Source organism: Gasterosteus aculeatus, chromosome 15 (genome assembly GCF_964276395.1).
Source record: "Gasterosteus aculeatus chromosome 15, fGasAcu3.hap1.1, whole genome shotgun sequence".
Classification (NCBI taxonomy): Eukaryota; Metazoa; Chordata; class Actinopteri; order Perciformes; family Gasterosteidae; genus Gasterosteus; species Gasterosteus aculeatus.
Genome location: NC_135703.1, coordinates 1,259,999 through 1,283,934, shown reverse-complemented (window position 1 = coordinate 1,283,934; position 23,936 = coordinate 1,259,999). Strand labels below are relative to the sequence as shown.

Below are 23,936 nucleotides of genomic sequence, written 5' to 3'. Positions count from 1 at the left end.
CACATGACGCAGCTATGCTTTCTGTCAACAGACCAATATGATAAAGACACTCGCCCCCCCTCCCCCCTCCACCCTGACCTCTTCTCACTGTTAATCACTCAGTCAGTCAGTATGTCTGTCTATTTCTCCTCCTCTCTCTCTCCCTCTATCTCTTCCTCACCACCCCTCCCTTCCTCACCCTCTCACCCTCCCTCCCTCTATCTACACCCCCCCACCCCACCCAATCCAATAATTTCAAAATAAAAGCCCCATGGAGGGAATTTTTACTGTAATGTTAGTGATGAGGCCTATTAATTAAAAACTTCTTAGTTTAAATAACAAACATTCTGTCTCCCAACCCCCCCTCACCCAATTCCATCATTACAAACTAAAAGCCTCAATGATTATCTGTACCTTAACCATGAAGCGGTTTCGTTGAAATACGCATTGCTCTTTCAAATACTACTATAACCACTACGAATATTACTAGTACCTCAGTAGAACTACAACTGATACTTCTACTACCATACTACTAGTATTTCTACTGCTATTAATACAACTACTACTAATGTTATTAAAAATACTACTATGGCTAATAGTATCAGTATTCCAGCTGTTTCTACTGCTATTGATACTAAACCGACTTCTACTGCTAGTACTAATACCCAAATTACAACTAACATTACTACAAACAATTTTAAACCTCGTTTTATTCATCTCAGCTTTTGTTATTTCGATACTTTTTAAAATTCATTTAAGCTCCTGCAACTTCTGTTTTGCAATATTTCACATTTATTTCAGCTGTTTTCATTTCTGCTTTTTCAGCAAATCTATTGAAATTCCTTTCAGCTTCTCCCATTTCTGTATTTTCAGCTATTTCAAATTAATTTCAGCTTTTCTAATATCTTTTATTTCAGCAAATGTATTCAAATTCCCTTCAACTTTCTGTATTTTCAGCTATTTTTAAATATTCAGCAAATGTACTCAAATTCCCTTCAACTTTCTGTATTTTCAGCTATTTTTAAATATTCAGCAAATGTATTCAAATTCCCTTCAACTTTCTGTATTTTCAGCTATTTTTAAATATTCAGTGCAGCTTTCAGCTTTTTGCATTCCAACGCATTTTCAGCAGGAAATGCCTTTTCTAGTTATTATATTTCTTCCGCGCCCCCTTTCAACTGCTTCCCATTTTCAGCTATTTAAACCGTTCAAATTTTAAAATATTCAGCTTCTTTCTGGCTTGAGGGCTATGTATGTTCAGCTTTCTAGCTCTTAAGCTTGAATTTATATAAATCAATAATCATTAATATTTTAACATGGTTTTCAAATGGAGTTTGCTTTTCAAATCCTCTTCAACTTCTTCAACTTTCAGATTTTTCAGCTTCGCCAATCTTTCAGCTACAGACACCATTTCAACTCTCAAATGTTCACACAAGTCTCAACTATTTTATGAAAAAAACTGCTTCTTGATATCTATTGTACTTTTTTCATAATCACTGATTATGTTTCACTAGTTTTTCGCTCCGTTTCTGACTTTTACATGAGTGTGTATTGCGTCTGCTAGAGTGGAGAGCTCGAGGCTAGAGTGTGGGGCAGCGCAGAAATCTGGTTAAAAAAGTATGGAACTTCTGTCCTTGCAGCCAAAGTATACACTCTAGAGGCTTAATTTCTTCAGATTAATGAGGGTATGGTTGTGCTGATTGGATTAATGTGTTCATGGAATCCCAGAGTTTTTTAGTTTTGGCGCAAGGAGTGTTTGAGTGACACAACCTCTGCCAAAAGCCCCATAGGCTCCAATACAAATCTGCCGACATATTTCTCACAAAAATCCACAAGGTACACGTTCTGTCAACGGCCATAGGAGCCGTATTTATTACAGGACAGACATAAAAAGCACATCCACGCGTTCGGTAGAGTCTTGGGTCTCATACAAACGCCGTATTTTTTAGATAGCTGTTATAGTTTTGCGCTGGTTCCCATTTGTTTGAGGTGTGGATTCTGTGTAACTTGCTGTTCTGTGTCTGCCTTTTGCAGCCACTCGTTAATGAGCACAGGTGCGCCGTTGTCGTGGTTACGAGCACTCACACGCTGCAGGATCTGTCTGTGACTCACAGCTGCTCCTTGTGACCTGATTAGTGGAGTCACATGACGCAGCTATGCTTTCTGTCAACAGACCAATATGATAAAGACACTGGCCCCCCCTCCCCCCTCCACCCTGACCTCTGCTCACTGTTAATCACTCTCAGTCAGTATGTCTGTCTATTTCTCCTCTCTCTCTCTCTCCCTCTATCTCTTCCTCACCACCCCTCCCTTCCTCACCCTCTCACCCTCCCTCCCTCTATCTACTCCCCCCCACCCCACCCAATCCAATAATTTCAAAATAAAAGCCCCATGGAGGGAATTTTTACTGTAATGTCTGTGATGAGGCCTATTAATTAAAAACTTTTAAGTGCGAATAACAAACATTCTGTCTCCCACTACGAATATTACTCGTACTTCTAGTACTACAACTGATACTTCTACTACCATACTACTAGTATTTCTACTGCTATTAATACTACAACTACTACTAATGTTATTGTTGGAATGCATTAACGATGCATTCCAAGTATTGTTCTTCGAATCTTTATTTCTTCATCTTCAACTTCTTCTATTTCTTCCGCGCCACCTTTCAACTCCTTCACACTTTCAGCTATTAAAACCGTTCAAATATTAAAATGTTCAGCTCCTTTCTGGCTTGAGGGCTATGACTTTTCAGCTTTCTACCTCTTATGCTTGAATTTATATAAATCAATAATCATTAATATTTTAACATGGTTTTCAAATGGAGTTTGCTTTCAAATCCTCCTAAACTTCTTCAACTTTCAGATTTTTCAGCTTTGCAAATCTTTCAGCTACAGACACCCTTTCAACTCTCAAATGTTCACACAAGTCTCAACTATTTTATGAAAAAAACTGCTTCTTGATATCTATTGTACTTTTTTCATAATCACTGATTATGTTTCACTAGTTTTTCGCTCCGTTTCTGACTTTTACATGAGTGTGTATTGCGTCTGCTAGAGTGGAGAGCTCGAGGCTAGAGTGTGGGGCAGCGCAGAAATCTGGTTAAAAAAGTATGGAACTTCTGTCCTTGCAGCCAAAGTATACACTCTAGAGGCTTAATTTCTTCAGATTAATGAGGGTATGGTTGTGCTGATTGGATTAATGTGTTCATGGAATCCCAGAGTTTTTTAGTTTTGGCGCAAGGAGTGTTTGAGTGACACAACCTCTGGCAAAAGCCCCATAGGCTCCAATACAAATCTGCCGACATATTTCTCACAAAAATCCACAAGGTACACGTTTTGTCAACGGCCATAGGAGCCGTATTTATTACCGGACAGACATAAAAACACATCCACGCGTTCGGTAGAGTCTTGGGTCTCATACAAACGCCGTATTTTTTAGATAGCTGTTATAGTTTTGCGCTGGTTCCCATTTGTTTGAGGTGTGGATTCTGTGTAACTTGCTGCCATGTCTCTGTCTTTTGCAGCCGCTCGTTAATGATCACAGGTGCGCCGTTGTCGTGGTTACGAGCACTCACACGCTGCAGGATCTGTCTGTGACTCAGCTGCTCCTTGTGACCTGATTAGTGGAGTCACATGACGCAGCTATGCTTTCTGTCAACAGACCAATATGATAAAGACACTGGCCCCCCCTCCCCCCTCCACCCTGACCTCTGCTCACTGTTAATCACTCTCAGTCAGTATGTCTGTCTATTTCTCCTCTCTCTCTCTCTCTCTCCCTCTATCTCTTCCTCACCACCCCTCCCTTCCTCACCCTCTCACCCTCCCTCCCTCTATCTACTCCCCCCCACCCCACCCAATCCAATAATTTCAAAATAAAAGCCCCATGGAGGGAATTTTTACTGTAATGTCTGTGATGAGGCCTATTAATTAAAAACTTTTAAGTGTGAATAACAAACATTCTGTCTCCCACTACGAATATTACTCGTACTTCTAGTACTACAACTGATACTTCTACTACCATACTACTAGTATTTCTACTGCTATTAATACTACAACTACTACTAATGTTATTACAAATACTACTATGGCTAATAGTATTCCAGCTGTTTCTACTGCTATTGATACTAAACCTACTATTACTGCTTATACTGCTAGTACTACTAATACCACAATTTTAACTAATACTACTACTAATATTACTACAAACAATTTTAAACAAATTTAAGCTCCTGCAACTTCTGTTTTTAGAAAATCTATTGAAATTCAGCTTCCCCACTTCCTGTATTTTCAGCAGTTCTTTAAAATAATTTCAGCTATTCTTATGCCTCTATCAACAGCAATTTTTTAATATTCATTTCTGTATTTTTTTGCAATATTTCAAATTTATTTCAGCTGTTTTCATTTCTGCTTTTTCAGCAAATCTATTGAAATTCCTTTCAGCTTCTCCCATTTCTGTATTTTCAGCAATTTCAAATTAATTTCAGCTTTTCTAATATCTGTAAGTTCAGATGTATTCAAATTCCCTTCAACTTTCTGTATTTTCAGCTATTTTTAAATATTCATTTCAGCTTTCAGCTTTTTGCATTCCAACGCATTTTCAGCAGGAAATGCATTTTCTAGTTACAAATACTACTATGGCTAATAGTATTCCAGCTGTTTCTACTGCTATTGATACTAAACCTACTATTACTGCTTATACTGCTAGTACTACTAATACCACAATTATAACTAATACTACTACTAATATTACTACAAACAATTTTAAACAAATTTAAGCTCCTGCAACTTCTGTTTTTAGAAAATCTATTGAAATTCAGCTTCCCCACTTCCTGTATTTTCAGCAGTTCTTTAAAATAATTTCAGCTATTCTTATGCCTCTATCAACAGCAATTTTTTAATATTCATTTCTGTATTTTTTTGCAATATTTCAAATTTATTTCAGCTGTTTTCATTTCTGCTTTTTCAGCAAATCTATTGATTCCTTTCAGCTTCTCCCATTTCTGTATTTTCAGCAATTTCAAATTCATTTCAGCTTTTCAGCAAATGTATTCAAATTCCCTTCAACTTTCTGTATTTTCAGCTATTTTTAAATATTCAGTGCAGCTTTCAGCTTTTTGCATTCCAACGCATTTTCAGCAGGAAATGCCTTTTCTAGTTGTTGGAATGCATTAACGATGCATTCCAAGTATTGTTCTTCGAATCTTTATTTCTTCATCTTCAACTTCTTCTATTTCTTCCGCGCCACCTTTCAACTCCTTCACACTTTCAGCTATTAAAACCGTTCAAATATTAAAATGTTCAGCTCCTTTCTGGCTTGAGGGCTATGACTTTTCAGCTTTCTACCTCTTATGCTTGAATTTATATAAATCAATAATCATTAATATTTTAACATGGTTTTCAAATGGAGTTTGCTTTCAAATCCTCCTAAACTTCTTCAACTTTCAGATTTTTCAGCTTTGCAAATCTTTCAGCTACAGACACCCTTTCAACTCTCAAATGTTCACACAAGTCTCAACTATTTTATGAAAAAAACTGCTTCTTGATATCTATTGTACTTTTTTCATAATCACTGATTATGTTTCACTAGTTCTTCGCTCCGTTTCTGACTTTTACATGAGTGTGTATTGCGTCTGCTAGAGGGGGACCTCGACGGCTAGAGTGTGGGGCATCGCAGGAATCTGGTTAAAAAAATATGGAACTTCTGTCCTTGCAGCCAAAGTATACACTCTAGAGGCTTCATTTCTTCAGATTAATGAGGGTATGGTTGTGCTGATTGGATTAATGTGTTCATGGAATCCCAGAGTTTTTTAGTTTTGGCGCAAGGAGTGTTTGAGTGACACAACCTCTGCCAAAAGCCCCATAGGCTCCAATACAAATCTGCCGACATATTTCTCACAAAAATCCACAAGGTACACGTTTTGTAAACGGCCATAGGAGCCGTATTTATTACCGGACAGACATAAAAACACATCCACGCGTTCGGTAGAGTCTTGGGTCTCATACAAACGCCGTATTTTTTAGATAGCTGTTATAGTTTTGCGCTGGTTCTCATTTGTTTGAGGTGTGGATTCTGTGTAACTCGCTGCCATGTCTCTGCATTTTGCAGCCGTTAATGATCACAGGTGCGTCGTTGTCGTGGTTACGAGCACTCACACGCTGCAGGATCTGTCTGTGGCTCACAGCTGCTCCTTGTGACCTGATTAGTGGAGTCACATGACGCAGCTATGCTTTCTGTCAACAGACCAATATGATAAAGACACTCGCCCCCCCTCCCCCCTCCACCCTGACCTCTTCTCACTGTTAATCAGCCAGTCTGTCTGTCTATTTCTCCTCCTCTCTCTCTCCCTCTATCTCTTCCTCACCACCCCTCCCTTCCTCACCCTCTCACCCTCCCTCCCTCTATCTACACCCCCCCACCCCACCCAATCCAATAATTTCAAAATAAAAGCCCCATGGAGGGAATTTTTACTGTAATGTTTGTGATGAGGCCTATTAATTAAAAACTTTTAAGTGTGAATAACAAACATTCTGTCTCCCTCTACGAATATTACTCGTACTTCTAGTACTACAACTGATACTTCTACTACCATACTACTAGTATTTCTACTGCTATTAATACTACAACTACTACTAATGTTATTACAAATACTACTATGGCTAATAGTATTACAGCTGTTTCTACTGCTATTGATACTAAACCTACTATTACTGCTTATACTGCTAGTACTACTAACACCACAATTTCAACTAATACTACTACTAATATTACTACAAACAATTTAAAACAAATTTAAGCTCCTGCAACTTCTGTTTTTAGAAAATCTATTGAAATTCAGCTTCCCCACTTCCTGTATTTTCAGCAGTTCTTTAAAATAATTTCAGCTATTCTTATGCCTCTATCAACAGCAATTTCTTAATATTCATTTCTGTATTTTTTTGCAATATTTCAAATTTATTTCATCTGTTTTCATTTCTGCTTTTTCAGCATATCTATTGAAATTCCTTTCAGCTTCTCCCATTTCTGTATTTTCAGCAATTTCAAATTCATTTCAGCTTTTCAAATATCTGTCATTTCAGCAAATGTATTCAAATTCCCTTCAACTTTCTGTATTTTCAGCTATTTTAAAAAGTTCATTTCAGCTTTCAACTTTCTGTATTTTCAGCTATTTTAAAAAAGTTCATTTCAGCTTTCAGCTTTTTGCATTCCAACGCATTTTCAGCAGGAAATGCATTTTCTAGTTCAACTTATTATTGTTGGAATGCATTAACGATGCATTCCAAGTATTGTTCTTCGAATCTTTATTCTTCAGCTTCTTCTTCTATTTCTTCCGCGGCACCTTTCAACTCCTTCACACTTTCAGCTATTTAAACCGTTCAAATATTAAAATGTTCAGCTCCTTTCTGGCTTGAGGGCTATGACTTTTCAGCTTTCTACCTCTTATGCTTGAATTTATATAAATCAATAATCATTAATATTTTAACATGGTTTTCAAATGGAGTTTGCTTTCAAATCCTCCTAAACTTCTTCAACTTTCAGATTTTTCAGCTTTGCAAATCTTTCAGCTACAGACACCATTTCAACTTTCAAATGTTGACACAAGTCTTAACTATTTTATGAAAAAAACTGCTTCTTGATATCTATTGTACTTTTTTCATAATCACTGATTATGTTTCACTAGTTCTTCGCTCCGTTTCTGACTTTTACATGAGTGTGTATTGCGTCTGCTAGAGGGGGACCTCGAGAGCTAGAGTGTGGGGCATTACAGGAATCTGGTTTAAAAAATATGGAACTTCTGTCCTTGCAGCCAAAGTATACACCCTAGAGGCTTCATTTCTTCAGATTAATGAGGGCATGGTTGTGCTGATTGGATTAATGCGTTAATGGAATCCCAGAGTTCTTTAGTTTTGGCGCAAGGAGTGTTTGAGTGACACAACCTCTGCCAAAAGCCCCATAGGCTCCAATACAAATCTGCCGACATATTTCTCACAAAAATCCACAAGGTACACGTTTTGTCAACGGCCATAGGAGCCGTATTTATTACCGGACAGACATAAAAACACATCCACGCGTTCGGTAGAGTCTTGGGTCTCATACAAACGCCGTATTTTTTAGATAGCTGTTATAGTTTTGCGCTGGTTCCCATTTGTTTGAGGTGTGGATTCTGTGTAACTTGCTGCCATGTCTCTGTCTTTTGCAGCAGATCGTTAATGATCACAGGTGCGCCGTTGTCGTGGTTACGAGCACTCACATGCTGCAGGATCTGTCTGTGGCTCACAGCTGCTCGCTCCTATGACCTGATTAGTGGAGTCACATGACGCAGCTATGCTTTCTGTCAACAGACCAATATGATAAAGACACTAGCCCCCCTCCCCCCTCCACCCTGACCTCTACTTACTGTTAATCACTCTCAGTCAGTCAGTCAGTCTAATTCTCCTCCCCTCTCCCTCTCTTCCTCACCACCATTCCCTTCCTCACCCTCTCACCCTCCCTCCCTCTATCTACACCCCCCCACCCCACCCAATCCAATAGGTGCGCCGTTGCCGTGGTTACTCGTAAACACGCTGCAGTATCTCTGTGTGTGACTCACAGCTGCTCCAATGACCTGATTAGTGGAGTCACATGACGCAGCTATGCTTTCTGTCAACAGACCAATATGATAAAGACACTAGCCCCCCCTCCCCCCTCCCCCCTGACCTCTACTTACTGTTAATCACTCTCAGTCAGTCTAATTCTCCTCCCCTCTCCCTCTCTTCCTCACCACCATTCCCTTCCTCACCCTCTCACCCTCCCTCCCTCTATCTACACCCCCCCACCCCACCCAATGCAATAGGTGCGCCGTTGCCGTGGTTACTCGTAAACACGCTGCAGTATCTCTGTGTGTGACTCACAGCTGCTCCAATGACCTGATTAGTGGAGTCACATGACGCAGCTATGCTTTCTGTCAACAGACCAATATGATAAAGACACTGGCCCCCCCTCCCCCCTCCACCCTGACCTCTTCTTACTGTTAATCACTCAGTCAGTCAGTATGTCTGTCTATTTCTCCTCCTCTCTCTCTCCCTCTATCTCTTCCTCACCACCCCTCCCTTCCTCACCCTCTCACCCTCCCTCCCTCTATCTACACCCCCCCAACCCACCCAATCCAATAATTTCAAAATAAAAGCCACATGGAGGGAATTTTTACTGTAATGTTTGTGATGAGGCCTATTAATTGTTGGAATGCATTGAGATGCATTCCAAGTATTGTTCTTCTAATCTTTATTGTTGGAATGCATTAACGATGCATTCCAAGTATTGTTCTTCGAATCTTTATTCTTCAGCTTCTTCTATTTCTTCCGCGGCACCTTTCAACTCCTTCACACTTTCAGCTATTTAAACCGTTCAAATATTAAAATGTTCAGCTCCTTTCTGGCTTGAGGGCTATGACTTTTCAGCTTTCTACCTCTTATGCTTGAATTTATATAAATCAATAATCATTAATATTTTAACATGGTTTTCAAATGGAGTTTGCTTTTCAAATGATGAGGCCTATTAATTAAAAACTTTTAAGTGTGAATAACAAACATTCTGTCTCCCACTACGAATATTACTCGTACTTCTAGTACTACAACTGATACTTCTACTACCATACTACTAGTATTTCTACTGCTATTAATACTACAACTACTACTAATGTTATTACAAATACTACTATGGCTAATAGTATTCCAGCTGTTTCTACTGCTATTGATACTAAACCTACTATTACTGCTTATACTGCTAGTACTACTAATACCACAATTATAACTAATACTACTACTAATATTACTACAAACAATTTTAAACAAATTTAAGCTCCTGCAACTTCTGTTTTTAGAAAATCTTTTGAAATTCAGCTTCCCCACTTCCTGTATTTTCAGCAGTTCTTTAAAATAATTTCAGCTATTCTTATGCCTCTATCAACAGCAATTTTTCAATATTCATTTCTGTATTTTTTTGCAATATTTCAAATTTATTTCAGCTGTTTTCATTTCTGCTTTTTCAGCAAATCTATTGAAATTCCTTTCAGCTTCTCCCATTTCTGTATTTTCAGCAATTTCAAATTCATTTCAGCTTTTCTAATATCTATAATTTCAGCAAATGTATTCAAATTCCCTTCAACTTTCTGTATTTTCAGCTATTTTAAAAAGTTCATTTCAGCTTTCAGCTTTTTGCATTCCAACGCATTTTCAGCAGGAAATGCATTTTCTAGTTAGTTGGAATGCTTTAAGCATTCCAAGTATTGTTCTTCTAATCTTTATTAGTTGGAATGCTTTAAGCATTCCAAGTATTGTTCTTCTAATCTTTATTAAACTTATTATTATTATTCTATTTCTTCCGCGCCCCCTTTCAACTGCTTCCCATTTTCAGCTATTTAAACCGTTCAAATTTTAAAATATTCAGCTTATTTCTGGCTTGAGGGCTATGTATGTTCAGCTTTCTACCTCTTAAGCTTGAATTTATATAAATCAATAATCATTAATATTTTAACATGGTTTTCAAATGGAGTTTGCTTTTCAAATCGTCTTCAACTTCTTCAACTTTCAGATTTTTCAGCTTCGCGAATCTTTAAGCTACAGACACCATTTAAACTTTCAAATGTTGACACAGGTCTAAACTATTTTATGAAAAAAACTGCTTCTTGATATCTATTGTACTTTTTTCATAATCACTGATTATGTTTCACTAGTTTTTCGCTCCGTTTCTGACTTTTACATGAGTGTGTATTGCGTCTGCTAGAGTGGAGAGCTCGAGAGCTAGAGTGTGGGGCAGCGCAGAAATCTGGTTAAAAAAGTATGGAACTTTTGTCCTTGCAGCCAAAGTATACACTCTAGAGGCTTCATTTCTTCAGATTAATGAGGGTATGGTTGTGCTGATTGGATTAATGTGTTCATGGAATCCCAGAGTTCTTTAGTTTTGGCGCAAGGTGTGTTTGAGTGACACAACCTCTGCCAAAAGCCCCATAGGCTCCAATACAAATCTGCCGACATATTTCTCACAAAAATCCACAAGGTACACGTTTTGTAAACGGCCATAGGAGCCGTATTTATTACCGGACAGACATAAAAACACATCCACGCGTTTGGTAGAGTCTTGGGTCTCATGCAAACGCCGTATTTTTTAGATAGCTGTTATAGTTTTGCGCTGGTTCCCATTTGTTTGAGGTGTGGATTCTGTGTAACTTGCTGCCATGTCTCTGTCTTTTGCAGTAGATCGTTAATGATCACAGGTGCGCCGTTGTCGTGGTTACGAGCACTCACACGCTGCAGGATCTGTCTGTGACTCACAGCTGCTCCTTGTGACCTGATTAGTGGAGTCACATGACGCAGCTATGCTTTCTGTCAACAGACCAATATAATAAAGACACTGGCCCCCCCTCCCCCCTCCACCCTGACCTCTGCTCACTGTTAATCACTCTCAGTCAGTATGTCTGTCTATTTCTCCTCTCTCTCTCTCTCCCTCTATCTCTTCCTCACCACCCCTCCCTTCCTCACCCTCTCACCCTCCCTCCCTCTATCTACTCCCCCCCACCCCACCCAATCCAATAATTTCAAAATAAAAGCCCCATGGAGGGAATTTTTACTGTAATGTCTGTGATGAGGCCTATTAATTAAAAACTTTTAAGTGTGAATAACAAACATTCTGTCTCCCACTACGAATATTACTCGTACTTCTAGTACTACAACTGATACTTCTACTACCATACTACTAGTATTTCTACTGCTATTAATACTACAACTACTACTAATGTTATTAAGAAATACTACTATGGCTAATAGTATTCCAGCTGTTTCTACTGCTATTGATACTAAACCTACTATTACTGCTTATACTGCTAGTACTACTAATACCACAATTATAACTAATACTACTACTAATATTACTACAAACAATTTTAAACAAATTTAAGCTCCTGCAACTTCTGTTTTTAGAAAATCTATTGAAATTCAGCTTCCCCACTTCCTGTATTTTCAGCAGTTCTTTAAAATAATTTCAGCTATTCTTATGCCTCTATCAACAGCAATTTTTTAATATTCATTTCTGTATTTTTTTGCAATATTTCAAATTTATTTCAGCTGTTTTCATTTCTGCTTTTTCAGCAAATCTATTGATTCCTTTCAGCTTCTCCCATTTCTGTATTTTCAGCAATTTCAAATTCATTTCAGCTTTTCAGCAAATGTATTCAAATTCCCTTCAACTTTCTGTATTTTCAGCTATTTTCAAATATTCAGTGCAGCTTTCAGCTTTTTGCATTCCAACGCATTTTCAGCAGGAAATGCCTTTTCTAGTTCAACTTATTGTTGGAATGCATTAACGATGCATTCCAAGTATTGTTCTTCGAATCTTTATTCTTCAGCTTCTTCTATTTCTTCCGCGGCACCTTTCAACTCCTTCACACTTTCAGCTATTTAAACCGTTCAAATATTAAAATGTTCAGCTCCTTTCTGGCTTGAGGGCTATGACTTTTCAGCTTTCTACCTCTTATGCTTGAATTTATATAAATCAATAATCATTAATATTTTAACATGGTTTTCAAATGGAGTTTGCTTTCAAATCCTCCTAAACTTCTTCAACTTTCAGATTTTTCAGCTTCGCGAATCTTTCAGCTACAGACACCATTTCAACTCTCAAATGTTCACACAAGTCTCAACTATTTTATGAAAAAAACTGCTTCTTGATATCTATTGTACTTTTTTCATAATCACTGATTATGTTTCACTAGTTTTTCGCTCCGTTTCTGACTTTTACATGAGTGTGTATTGCGTCTGCTAGAGTGGAGAGCTCCAGGGCTAGAGTGTGGGGCATCGCAGAAATCTGGTTAAAAAAGTATGGAACTTCTGTCCTTGCAGCCAAAGTATACACTCTAGAGGCTTCATTTCTTCAGATTAATGAGGGTATGGTTGTGCTGATTGGATTAATGTGTTCATGGAATCCCAGAGTTTTTTAGTTTTGGCGCAAGGAGTGTTTGAGTGACACAACCTCTGCCAAAAGCCCCATAGGCTCCAATACAAATCTGCCGACATATTTCTCACAAAAATCCACAAGGTACACGTTTTGTAAACGGCCATAGGAGCCGTATTTATTACCGGACAGACATAAAAAGCACATCCACGCGTTCGGTAGAGTCTTGGGTCTCATACAAACGCCGTATTTTTTAGATAGCTGTTATAGTTTTGCGCTGGTTCTCATTTGTTTGAGGTGTGGATTCTGTGTAACTCGCTGTCCTGTGTCTGCACTTTTGCAGCCGCACAGGTGCGGCGTTGTCGTGGTTACGAGCACTCACACGCTGCAGGATCTGTCTGTGGCTCACAGCTGCTTCTATGACCTGATTAGTGGAGTCACATGACGCAGCTATGCTTTCTGTCAACAGACCAATATGATAAAGACACTAGCCCCCCCTCCCCCCTCCACCCTGACCTCTACTTACTGTTAATCACTGTCAGTCAGTCAGTCAGTCTAATTCTCCTCCCCTCTCCCTCTCTTCCTCACCACCATTCCCTTCCTCACCCTCTCACCCTCCCTCCCTCTATCTACACCCCCCCACCCCACCCAATCCAATAGGTGCGCCGTTGCCGTGGTTACTCGTAAACACGCTGCAGTATCTCTGTGTGTGACTCACAGCTGCTCCAATGACGTGATTAGTGGAGTCACATGACGCAGCTATGCTTTCTGTCAACAGACCAATATGATAAAGACACTAGCCCCCCCTCCCCCCTCCCCCCTGACCTCTACTTACTGTTAATCACTCTCAGTCAGTCAGTCAGTCTAATTCTCCTCCCCTCTCCCTCTCTTCCTCACCACCATTCCCTTCCTCACCCTCTCACCCTCCCTCCCTCTATCTACACCCCCCCACCCCACCCAATGCAATAGGTGCGCCGTTGCCGTGGTTACTCGTAAACACGCTGCAGTATCTCTGTGTGTGACTCACAGCTGCTCCAATGACGTGATTAGTGGAGTCACATGACGCAGCTATGCTTTCTGTCAACAGACCAATATGATAAAGACACTCGCCCCCCCTCCCCCCTCCACCCTGACCTCTTCTCACTGTTAATCACTCAGTCAGTCAGTATGTCTGTCTATTTCTCCTCCTCTCTCTCTCCCTCTATCTCTTCCTCACCACCCCTCCCTTCCTCACCCTCTCACCCTCCCTCCCTCTATCTACACCCCCCCAACCCACCCAATCCAATAATTTCAAAATAAAAGCCACATGGAGGGAATTTTTACTGTAATGTTTGTGATGAGGCCTATTAATTAAAAACTTCTTAGTTTGAATAACAAACATTCTGTCTCCCACTACGAATATTACTCGTACTTCTAGTACTACAACTGATACTTCTACTACCATACTACTAGTATTTCTACTGCTATTAATACTACAACTACTACTAATGTTATTACAAATACGACTATGGCTAATAGTATTACAGCTGTTTCTACTGCTATTGATACTAAACCTACTATTACTGCTAGTACTACTAATACCACAATTATAACTAATACTACTACTAATATTACTACAAACAATTTTAAACAAATTTAAGCTCCTGCAACTTCTGTTTTTAGAAAATCTATTGAAATTCAGCTTCCCCACTTCCTGTATTTTCAGCAGTTCTTTAAAATAATTTCAGCTATTCTTATGCCTCTATCAACAGCAATTTTTCAATATTCATTTCTGTATTTTTTTGCAATATTTCAAATTTATTTCAGCTGTTTTCATTTCTGCTTTTTCAGCAAATCTATTGAAATTCCTTTCAGCTTCTCCCATTTCTGTATTTTCAGCAATTTCAAATTCATTTCAGCTTTTCTAATATCTATAATTTCAGCAAATGTATTCAAATTCCCTTCAACTTTCTGTATTTTCAGCTATTTTAAAAAGTTCATTTCAGCTTTCAGCTTTTTGCATTCCAACGCATTTTCAGCAGGAAATGCCTTTTCTAGTTATTATTATTATTATTATATTTCTTCCGCGCCCCCTTTCAACTGCTTCCCATTTTCAGCTATTTAAACCGTTCAAATTTTAAAATATTCAGCTTCTTTCTGGCTTGAGGGCTATGTATGTTCAGCTTTCTAGCTCTTAAGCTTGAATTTATATAAATCAATAATCATTAATATTTTAACATGGTTTTCAAATGGAGTTTGCTTTTCAAATCCTCTTCAACTTCTTCAACTTTCAGATTTTTCAGCTTCGCCAATCTTTCAGCTACAGACACCATTTCAACTCTCAAATGTTCACACAAGTCTCAACTATTTTACGAAAAAAACTGCTTCTTGATATCTATTGTACTTTTTTCATAATCACTGATTATGTTTCACTAGTTTTTCGCTCCGTTTCTGACTTTTACATGAGTGTGTATTGCGTCTGCTAGAGTGGAGAGCTCGAGGCTAGAGTGTGGGGCATCGCAGAAATCTGGTTAAAAAAGTATGGAACTTCTGTCCTTGCAGCCAAAGTATACACTCTAGAGGCTTCATTTCTTCAGATTAATGAGGGTATGGTTGTGCTGATTGGATTAATGTGTTCATGGAATCCCAGAGTTTTTTAGTTTTGGCGCAAGGAGTGTTTGAGTGACACAACCTCTGGCAAAAGCCCCATAGGCTCCAATACAAATCTGCCGACATATTTCTCACAAAAATCCACAAGGTACACGTTTTGTAAACGGCCATAGGAGCCGTATTTATTACCGGACAGACATAAAAAGCACTTCCACGCGTTCGGTAGAGTCCTGGGTCTCATACAAACGCCGTATTTTTTAGATAGCTGTTATAGTTTTTCGCTGGTTCCCATTTGTCTGAGGTGTGGATTCTGTGTAACTTGCTGCCATGTCTCCCCTTTTGCAGCCGCACAGGTGCGGTGTTGTCGTGGTTACGAGCACTCACACGCTGCAGGATCTGTCTGTGGCTCACAGCTGCTTCTATGACCTGATTAGTGGAGTCACATGACGCAGCTATGCTTTCTGTCAACAGACCAATATGATAAAGACACTGGCCCCCCCTCCCCCCTCCACCCTGACCTCTTCTCACTGTTAATCACTCAGTCAGTCAGTATGTCTAATTCTCCTCCTCTCTCTCTCCCTCTCTCTCTTCCTCACCACCATTCCCTTCCTCACCCTCTCACCCTCCCTCCCTCTATCTACACCCCCCCACCCCACCCAATCCAATAGGTGCGCCGTTGTCGTGGTTACTCGCTCACACGCTGCAGGATCTGTCTGTGACTCAAAGCTGCTCCTATGAGCTGATTAGTGGAGTCACATGACGCAGCTATGCTTTCTGTCAACAGACCAATATGATAAAGACACTCGCCCCCCTCCCCCCTCCACCCTGACCTCTTCTCAATGTTAATCACTCAGTCAGTCAGTCTGTCTAATTCTCCTCCCCTCTCCCTCTCTATCTCTTCCTCACCACCCCTCCCTTCCTCACCCTCTCACCCTCCCTCCCTCTATCTACACCCCCCCAACCCACCCAATCCAATAATTTCAAAATAAAAGCCCCATGGAGGGAATTTTTACTGTAATGTCTGTGATGAGGCCTATTAATTAAAAACTTTTAAGTGTGAATAACAAACATTCTGTCTCCCACTACGAATATTACTCGTACTTCTAGTACTACAACTGATACTTCTACTACCATACTACTAGTATTTCTACTGCTATTAATACTACAACTACTACTAATGTTATTACAAATACTACTATGGCTAATAGTATTACAGCTGTTTCTACTGCTATTGATACTAAACCTACTATTACTGCTTATACTGCTAGTACTACTAATACCACAATTATAACTAATACTACTACTAATATTACTACAAACAATTTTAAACAAATTTAAGCTCCTGCAACTTCTGTTTTTAGAAAATCTATTGAAATTCAGCTTCCCCACTTCCTGTATTTTCAGCAGTTCTTTAAAATAATTTCAGCTATTCTTATGCCTCTATCAACAGCAATTTCTTAATATTCATTTCTGTATTTTTTTGCAATATTTCAAATTTATTTCAGCTGTTTTCATTTCTGCTTTTTCAGCACATCTATTGAAATTCCTTTCAGCTTCTCCCATTTCTGTATTTTCAGCAATTTCAAATTCATTTCAGCTTTTCAGCAAATGTATTCAATTTCCCTTCAACTTTCTGTATTTTCAGCTATTTTTAAATATTCAGTGCAGCTTTCAGCTTTTTGCATTCCAACGCATTTTCAGCAGGAAATGCCTTTTCTAGTTATTATTATATTTCTTCCGCGCCCCCTTTCAACTGCTTCCCATTTTCAGCTATTTAAACCATTCAAATTTTAAAATATTCAGCTTCTTTCTGGCTTGAGGGCTATGTATGTTCAGCTTTCTACCTCTTAAGCTTGAATTTATATAAATCAATAATCATTAATATTTTAACATGGTTTTCAAATGGAGTTTGCTTTTCAAATCCTCTTCAACTTCTTCAACTTTCAGATTTTTCAGCTTCGCCAATCTTTCAGCTACAGACACCATTTCAACTCTCAAATGTTCACACAAGTCTCAACTATTTTATGAAAAACTGCTTCTTGATATCTATTGTACTTTTTTCATAATCACTGATTATGTTTCACTAGTTCTTCGCTCCGTTTCTGACTTTTACATGAGTGTGTATTGCGTCTGCTAGAGGCGGGACCTCGCAGGCTAGAGTGTGGGGCATCGCAGGAATCTGGTTAAAAAAATATGGAACTTTTGTCCTTGCAGCCAAAGTATACATCCTAGAGGCTTAATTTCTTCAGATTAATGAGGGTATGGTTGTGCTGATTGGATTAATGTGTTCATGGAATCCCAGAGTTTTTTAGTTTTGGCGCAAGGTGTGTTTGAGTGACACAACCTCTGCCAAAAGCCCCATAGGCTCCAATACAAATCTGCCGACATATTTCTCACAAAAATCCACAAGGTACACGTTCTGTCAACGGCCATAGGAGCCGTATTTATTACCGGACAGACATAAAACGCACATCCACGCGTTCGGTAGAGTCTTGGGTCTCATACAAACGCCGTATTTTTTAGATAGCTGTTATAGTTTTGCGCTGGTTCCCATTTGTGTGAGGTGTGGATTCTGTGTAACTTGCTGCCATGTCTCTGTCTTTTGCAGCAGATCGTTAATGATCACAGGTGCGCCGTTGTCGTGGTTACTCGCTCACACGCTGCAGGATCTGTCTGTGGCTCACAGCTGCTCCTATGACCTGATTAGTGGAGTCACATGACGCAGCTATGCTTTCTGTCAACAGACCAATATGATAAAGACACTCGCCCCCCCTCCCCCCTCCACCCTGACCTCTGCTCACTGTTAATCACTCTCAGTCAGTATGTCTGTCTATTTCTCCTCTCTCTCTCTCTCCCTCTATCTCTTCCTCACCACCCCTCCCTTCCTCACCCTCTCACCCTCCCTCCCTCTATCTACACCCCCCCACCCCACCCAATCCAATAATTTCAAAATAAAAGCCCCATGGAGGGAATTTTTACTGTAATGTTTGTGATGAGGCCTATCAATTAAAAACTTCTTAGTTTGAATAACAAACATTCTGTTTCCCAACCCCCCTCACCCAATTCCATCATTACAAACTAAAAGCTTCAATGATTATCTGTACCTTAACCATGAAGCGGTTTCGTTGAAATACGCATTGCTCTTTCAAATACTACTATAACCACTACGAATATTACTAGTACTTCTAGTAGAACTACAACTGATACTTCTACTACCATACTACTAGTATTTCTACTGCTATTAATACAACTACTACTAATGTTATTAAAAATACTACTATGGCTAATAGTATCAGTATTCCAGCTGTTTCTACTGCTATTGATACTAAACCGACTTCTACTGCTAGTACTAATACCCAAATTACAACTAACATTACTACAAACAATTTTAAACCTCTTTTTATTCATCTCAGCTTTTGTTATTTCTGTACTTTTTAAAATTCATTTAAGCTCCTGCAACTTCTGTTTTGCAATATTTCACATTTATTTCAGCTGTTTTCATTTCTGCTTTTTCAGCAAATCTATTGAAATTCCTTTCAGCTTCTCCCATTTCTGTATTTTCAGCTATTTCAAATTAATTTCAGCTTTTCTAATATCTTTTATTTCAGCAAATGTATTCAAATTCCCTTCAACTTTCTGTATTTTCAGCTATTTTCAAATATTCAGCAAATGTACTCAAATTCCCTTCAACTTTCTGTATTTTCAGCTATTTTTAAATATTCAGCAAATGTATTCAAATTCCCTTCAACTTTCTGTATTTTCAGCTATTTTTAAATATTCAGTGCAGCTTTCAGCTTTTTGCATTCCAACGCATTTTCAGCAGGAAATGCCTTTTCTAGTTTCATTATAGGTTCAACATTTAAAAAAAAAGAAGGAACTGCATGAAATGAAGCTTAGGCAAAAATTCTGTCAGGAAGACTGGACAGGCTGTGCCGTTCCCTGGTGGCCTCCTCTCTCCCTGGGGGGGCACGGCCAGCTGAGTAGGGGCGGGGTCGGGTAGCACCAGCCAACCAGACGTGGGCGTCGTTACCGTAAGCCAATCGCATTGATGCAGGCAAACGTTAAAAAACTGTTCTTCTCTCTTTTGCTGTCAGTTGTCATTTCAGCTCGCTCCGAAGGTAACCCGCCACCACCCCCAAAGGTGACCCGCCACCACCCTGGACACCTCCGATCTACAGCGGAACCTGGCATAGCAGGAGAGTTATGCAACTTAGGCTCCACCACCCCCAAAGGTGACCCGCCACACCCCTGACACCTCCGATCTACAGCAGAACCTGGCATAGCAGGAGAGTTATGCAACATGGGCTCTACCACCACCACCAGTGTCTGGACTCCCAAGGGGGGGGATACGCCTCGTCTCGGCTCGAGATCCCGGCCCCGGGTCTATTATTATTATGTTATAATAAAGCACTGTTCAAATTTCAACAAGTGTGGTTTGTTGCTCAGTTTCAGCAGACAACAAAGAAACGTGATAAAAGGGGAAACAGGGCGGACGAGTTGTGCTCTGTTTAGTACCTGCAAAGAGAACACAGAGACTAGCAGACTAATGTATGAGCAGTAAGCACTGTGCTTTAGGGGGGGGGGGGCACTGACCCTGGAGCAGCATGTGCACGTTGTCGATGTCCAGGGGGATGGACCCCCTCTCCATCGGGTCATCTGGGCTGTAGTCCAACGACATGCTTTCTCACCCGCGGCCCCCCAGCAGCATGGCCCCCGCTCTGCCGGGAGAGACAGGCAGCGTTACTGAGGAGCACAGAGCAGAAGGTGCAGCATCGTCACAATGATTTCTACAATGAAACAACGAAGCAGAAGCTAAATCTACATTGTGATGTTCAGTAACGAAAGCATCAAACGGGTGAAACACGGATCACACAGAAGGAACGACAGAAGCCCAGAAAGCTGAATCCCCCCCCCCCACTACTGGGTAGTTGATCAATCAGGGACTACCCCGTCAGTCTGAGGGCTGGGTGGAGGCTGGGTGGAGGCTGCTCTGGGTTCTCTCCTGTTCCTTCTTGTCCCGGAAACATGAATGAGTGAACTGAGAAATGTCAACATCAACAAACACAGCGTGAGAAGCATGAAGGCGCCTTGGATTTGATCAGAAAGTCTTTTTTCGTTGACGGCTGAGCACAAAGATGATTGACAGCTCTGGAGGACGGACAGGTGAGCGAGGCTAAAATAAAACCGTGTGCAACGGCAGCAGGCCTCAGCAACACGCAAATGTCAAAGCAGCACAAAAGGTAGCTGCTGGTTTTGTTTGAACCTGCGTGTGCTGCCAGAGGGGGCGGGACCTCATTCCAGCGAACAGATCGAAGCGCGTTATGTTTTAATACGCCTTCGATGCTTCGCTGCCCGCAGCACCGAACGAGTGCACAGCTGCTCATTCAAGCACGGCTGCTTTGCTGGGGGCCACTGAAGAGGTACAACTCAGGGGCAACTCCATAATGCACATGGAGAGTCCAGGATTCTGGTCCGTTACGGCCTTACAGCCCGTGCAGGGGGGGGGTGCTGACTGATGGAATTCCAGTCGGAAGAAATGCATCCTTTGATTTGCCCACTGGTCGCTAACACAAAGACCCAGGAGGTGGTGGAGTGTCGCCCCCCCACGGTGCTGTTCAACCTCCACACGAGAACAGGGGTCCCACATTACTGCACGCACACACAATGTTCGGGGGGGTAAAAGTATGTCAGCTATCCCAAGGCTCCGTGTCAGCTGCTGACGGAGAGACCAGGCTGGGTGGGGGGGTGGACAGGGGAGCGAGTGAGAGGAAGGAGGGACGGGGAGGGTTTGTGTCCCCCCATACCGCCGAGGAGCTTTAAGTCGGTAAGCCCCGAGGTCACGTCTTCATGGAAAAGGGGCCTTTCACTGTAAAGGGTTTGTAGTCGGACACGTTAATCATCAAGTCAGCCGGCTGCTCTTCATCACTACAAGCCTGAGGAAGAGCAGTGCACCTTTATTCTGAAACACACTGTTACACCCCCACAGGGGTCCTGTTTTCAAGTTGGTCCGTTTGGCAGCAGGGTTACGAAGAGCCGACTGGCCGGATTGAAAGGGGGACGCAAAGGTCAGAGGTCAGGGAAGAATCCTTGTGTTGGATATTGAGGAGTACACCTTGGAGTTTGTAGTGTTTGGTTGCATCTGACCATGCGACTACAACTGACGGGATCAAAGGAGGGAAACAGAGAGTCAAACAGCAAGGAGAAGGTTACGAGTTTGGAACCCTGTGACAGCTTCCATGAGTCACACGTCTCTCCTGTCAGCTCTAATTGTGGCAGCAAGGCCGAGGGCGGCCGTGGCGCGCTGGGGTGGAAAACCAACAGGGAGGGGGGGGGGGGGGCGTCATGAGGCCTGCATTCAATGCGCTTTAGAAGTAAATGTATGTCTGCGTGTGACGTTGCTCTTGGAGGAGGAGGAAGGTGAGCAGCGCATCGGATGGATGTGGCCGCCCCAAAACCGCCCGAGCCGGCGGATTGAAGTCGACAAACAGCGGCTTACGAGAGCTGCGTGTGACCGGATGTCTGTTGGGTGGATCAGAAAAGACAACGAAGTTCTCAAGCTCCTCCAACACATGCACCACCCACCCGTTAACACCCCCATCCTCAAATCAATTTCCCCCTCGGGGCAGTCACGAAGTGAAATGGAAGTTGACAGACGGATTGGGCATAACTTAACTGATTGGACGTCCTGGGGAGGCACCGTGACATCATCGATTTGTAGAGTAGATATAAACAAACAACATACAGATATTATTATGGAAATAGATGAAAAAAGATTTCCCCCCTCATTTGTGATGGGTTCTTATTGTTATGCAAGATACTCATTAGCTAGCAGTGTGAAGTCGCATGCAGAGGCAGGTGGTGTTCGTAGTCCCCATCCAGCCTCACACCTTCTGACCAGCAGTTACTGGGATCCAACCTTTACCATGGGATCGTCACACGATGCCCAACATGCCGCCAATCCAACCGCCAGGCAATCCAGTGGGCTTAGCAGAATCCCTGTCAGGTCACTACGATCATCATCTCATGGGTGGGTTGTGTCAATGCTGCTCATCTGCTGCAGCAGCTGCAAGGCTTGGATTCAGGGGCCTCTGACGGAGCTGTTTTAGTGGGTTCTCAGGGCAAAACACTGGATGCGCTAAGAAGTGGGGCAAGGTGGCATCATAGCACTAAAAAGCAAACAACTCAGTCACTATTCTAAACTCCTCCAATAACAGCCTTTAACTTCACTGCGGTCAAGTCAGAGCTTTTCATTCAATACTATTATCACAGGGCGCAACATATGCACGTCATTATACGCCACCCCGTCTTTATGCTATCAAGTGATACAAAGTGCCCCCCTTCACCCACCCGTATCACTGCAGGAATGCGAGATAGCTGCTGTTATGAAGCTGTCAGGGGCCACAAATAGCAGCAGGGAACATGTGTCTGAGCTGCTTTCAGATCGGTTCACTGCAGCCATGTAAAGCGTCCTTGAGGAAGAGCAGGGCACTTCTTTTGTTTTCCGCCCCGCACGGTGTAACAGCCCGTAATGAGGAATCTGTCTTTGAGGAAACCAAATGAGGAGGCGGTAACGCTTACGTCACGATACCTGACATCAGGTAGCCAGGGCGAGCTTTGCAACTGCAGGCACTGAGGTGCACGTGAATAAAAACTTACATGCGGCGGTAGAGTGCGCGTCGTGGGGCTGAAGACGAGGGTCCGGTCGGTGATGTGGAGGAACTGATTCTGCTCCGTAGTAGCTGGTGGAGATTGAAAACTGAAGCAACGTTTGACGGATCTGCAGTCTGCAGAGGCCGGGGCCGGACTGTTACCGGAGAAGCCAGGGCCATACCGGGCCGAGCACGGACACACACACACACACACAAAAGTCACCGGCTGGGGACTAAATATAGACAACCAGTCAGGATTCAACACACACATATAAGCCCCACTCCAGTCTGGCACTGGGGGCCGTCACCCGGGTCAAAAGTTACAGCCCGAACACGTGAAAGTTACAACCAGTAACAAGTTTGAATGTCAGCTGATCTGACGTGAAAGACACGTCAAACCTGCAACCGCAATGCGCCCAACGTAGAGCTTGAACGTAAGGTAGCATTAACTTAGCTAGCATACATTTAGCTTATCGTTAGCATATACCTACCTATCACTGCTCTGGGTGTATTTAACATTGTTACACTCATGGCGTTTCATAAACATTAGCTTAAACAAAACCAGTTTGTACATTTAACAGATGATAAGTAACTAAGTTAACTAGTGAACGTTTTATGTTACTTCCCGTATCCATGGTTGCTCGCGCAGTAATGCTAGCCGACCCGAAGTTCAACCTGGAGTGAAACTGTTGCCACGGCGACAGAATGCAATGAAGAAGGTTCTTAATCAAAACTCTCCGCACAAATAAGAAAACTACTTCATCAAACTATGCTGCTCGGTAATTTGTATTC

The 23,936-nt window shown here is 41.4% G+C and overlaps 1 protein-coding gene across 3 annotated transcripts in view; it reads right to left on the bottom strand.

Moving 5' to 3' along the window:
- Positions 1–23,327, bottom strand: part of LOC144388383 (nesprin-2-like) — a 61,402-nt gene extending 38,075 nt beyond the window's left edge. For 2 of the 3 annotated variants that reach the window (XM_078089215.1, XM_078089218.1), the window contains exons 1-2: positions 23,152–23,327; positions 20,089–20,238 (exon numbers count right to left, since the gene is read on the bottom strand). In XM_078089215.1, coding sequence (XP_077945341.1) covers positions 20,089–20,173 — 85 coding nt within the window. In that variant the 5' untranslated portion in view covers positions 20,174–20,238; positions 23,152–23,327. The remainder of the gene's footprint in view (positions 1–20,088; positions 20,239–23,151) is intronic. The other variant, XM_078089216.1, reaches the window with a different exon arrangement.
- Between the last annotated feature and the right edge of the window lie 609 nt (positions 23,328–23,936).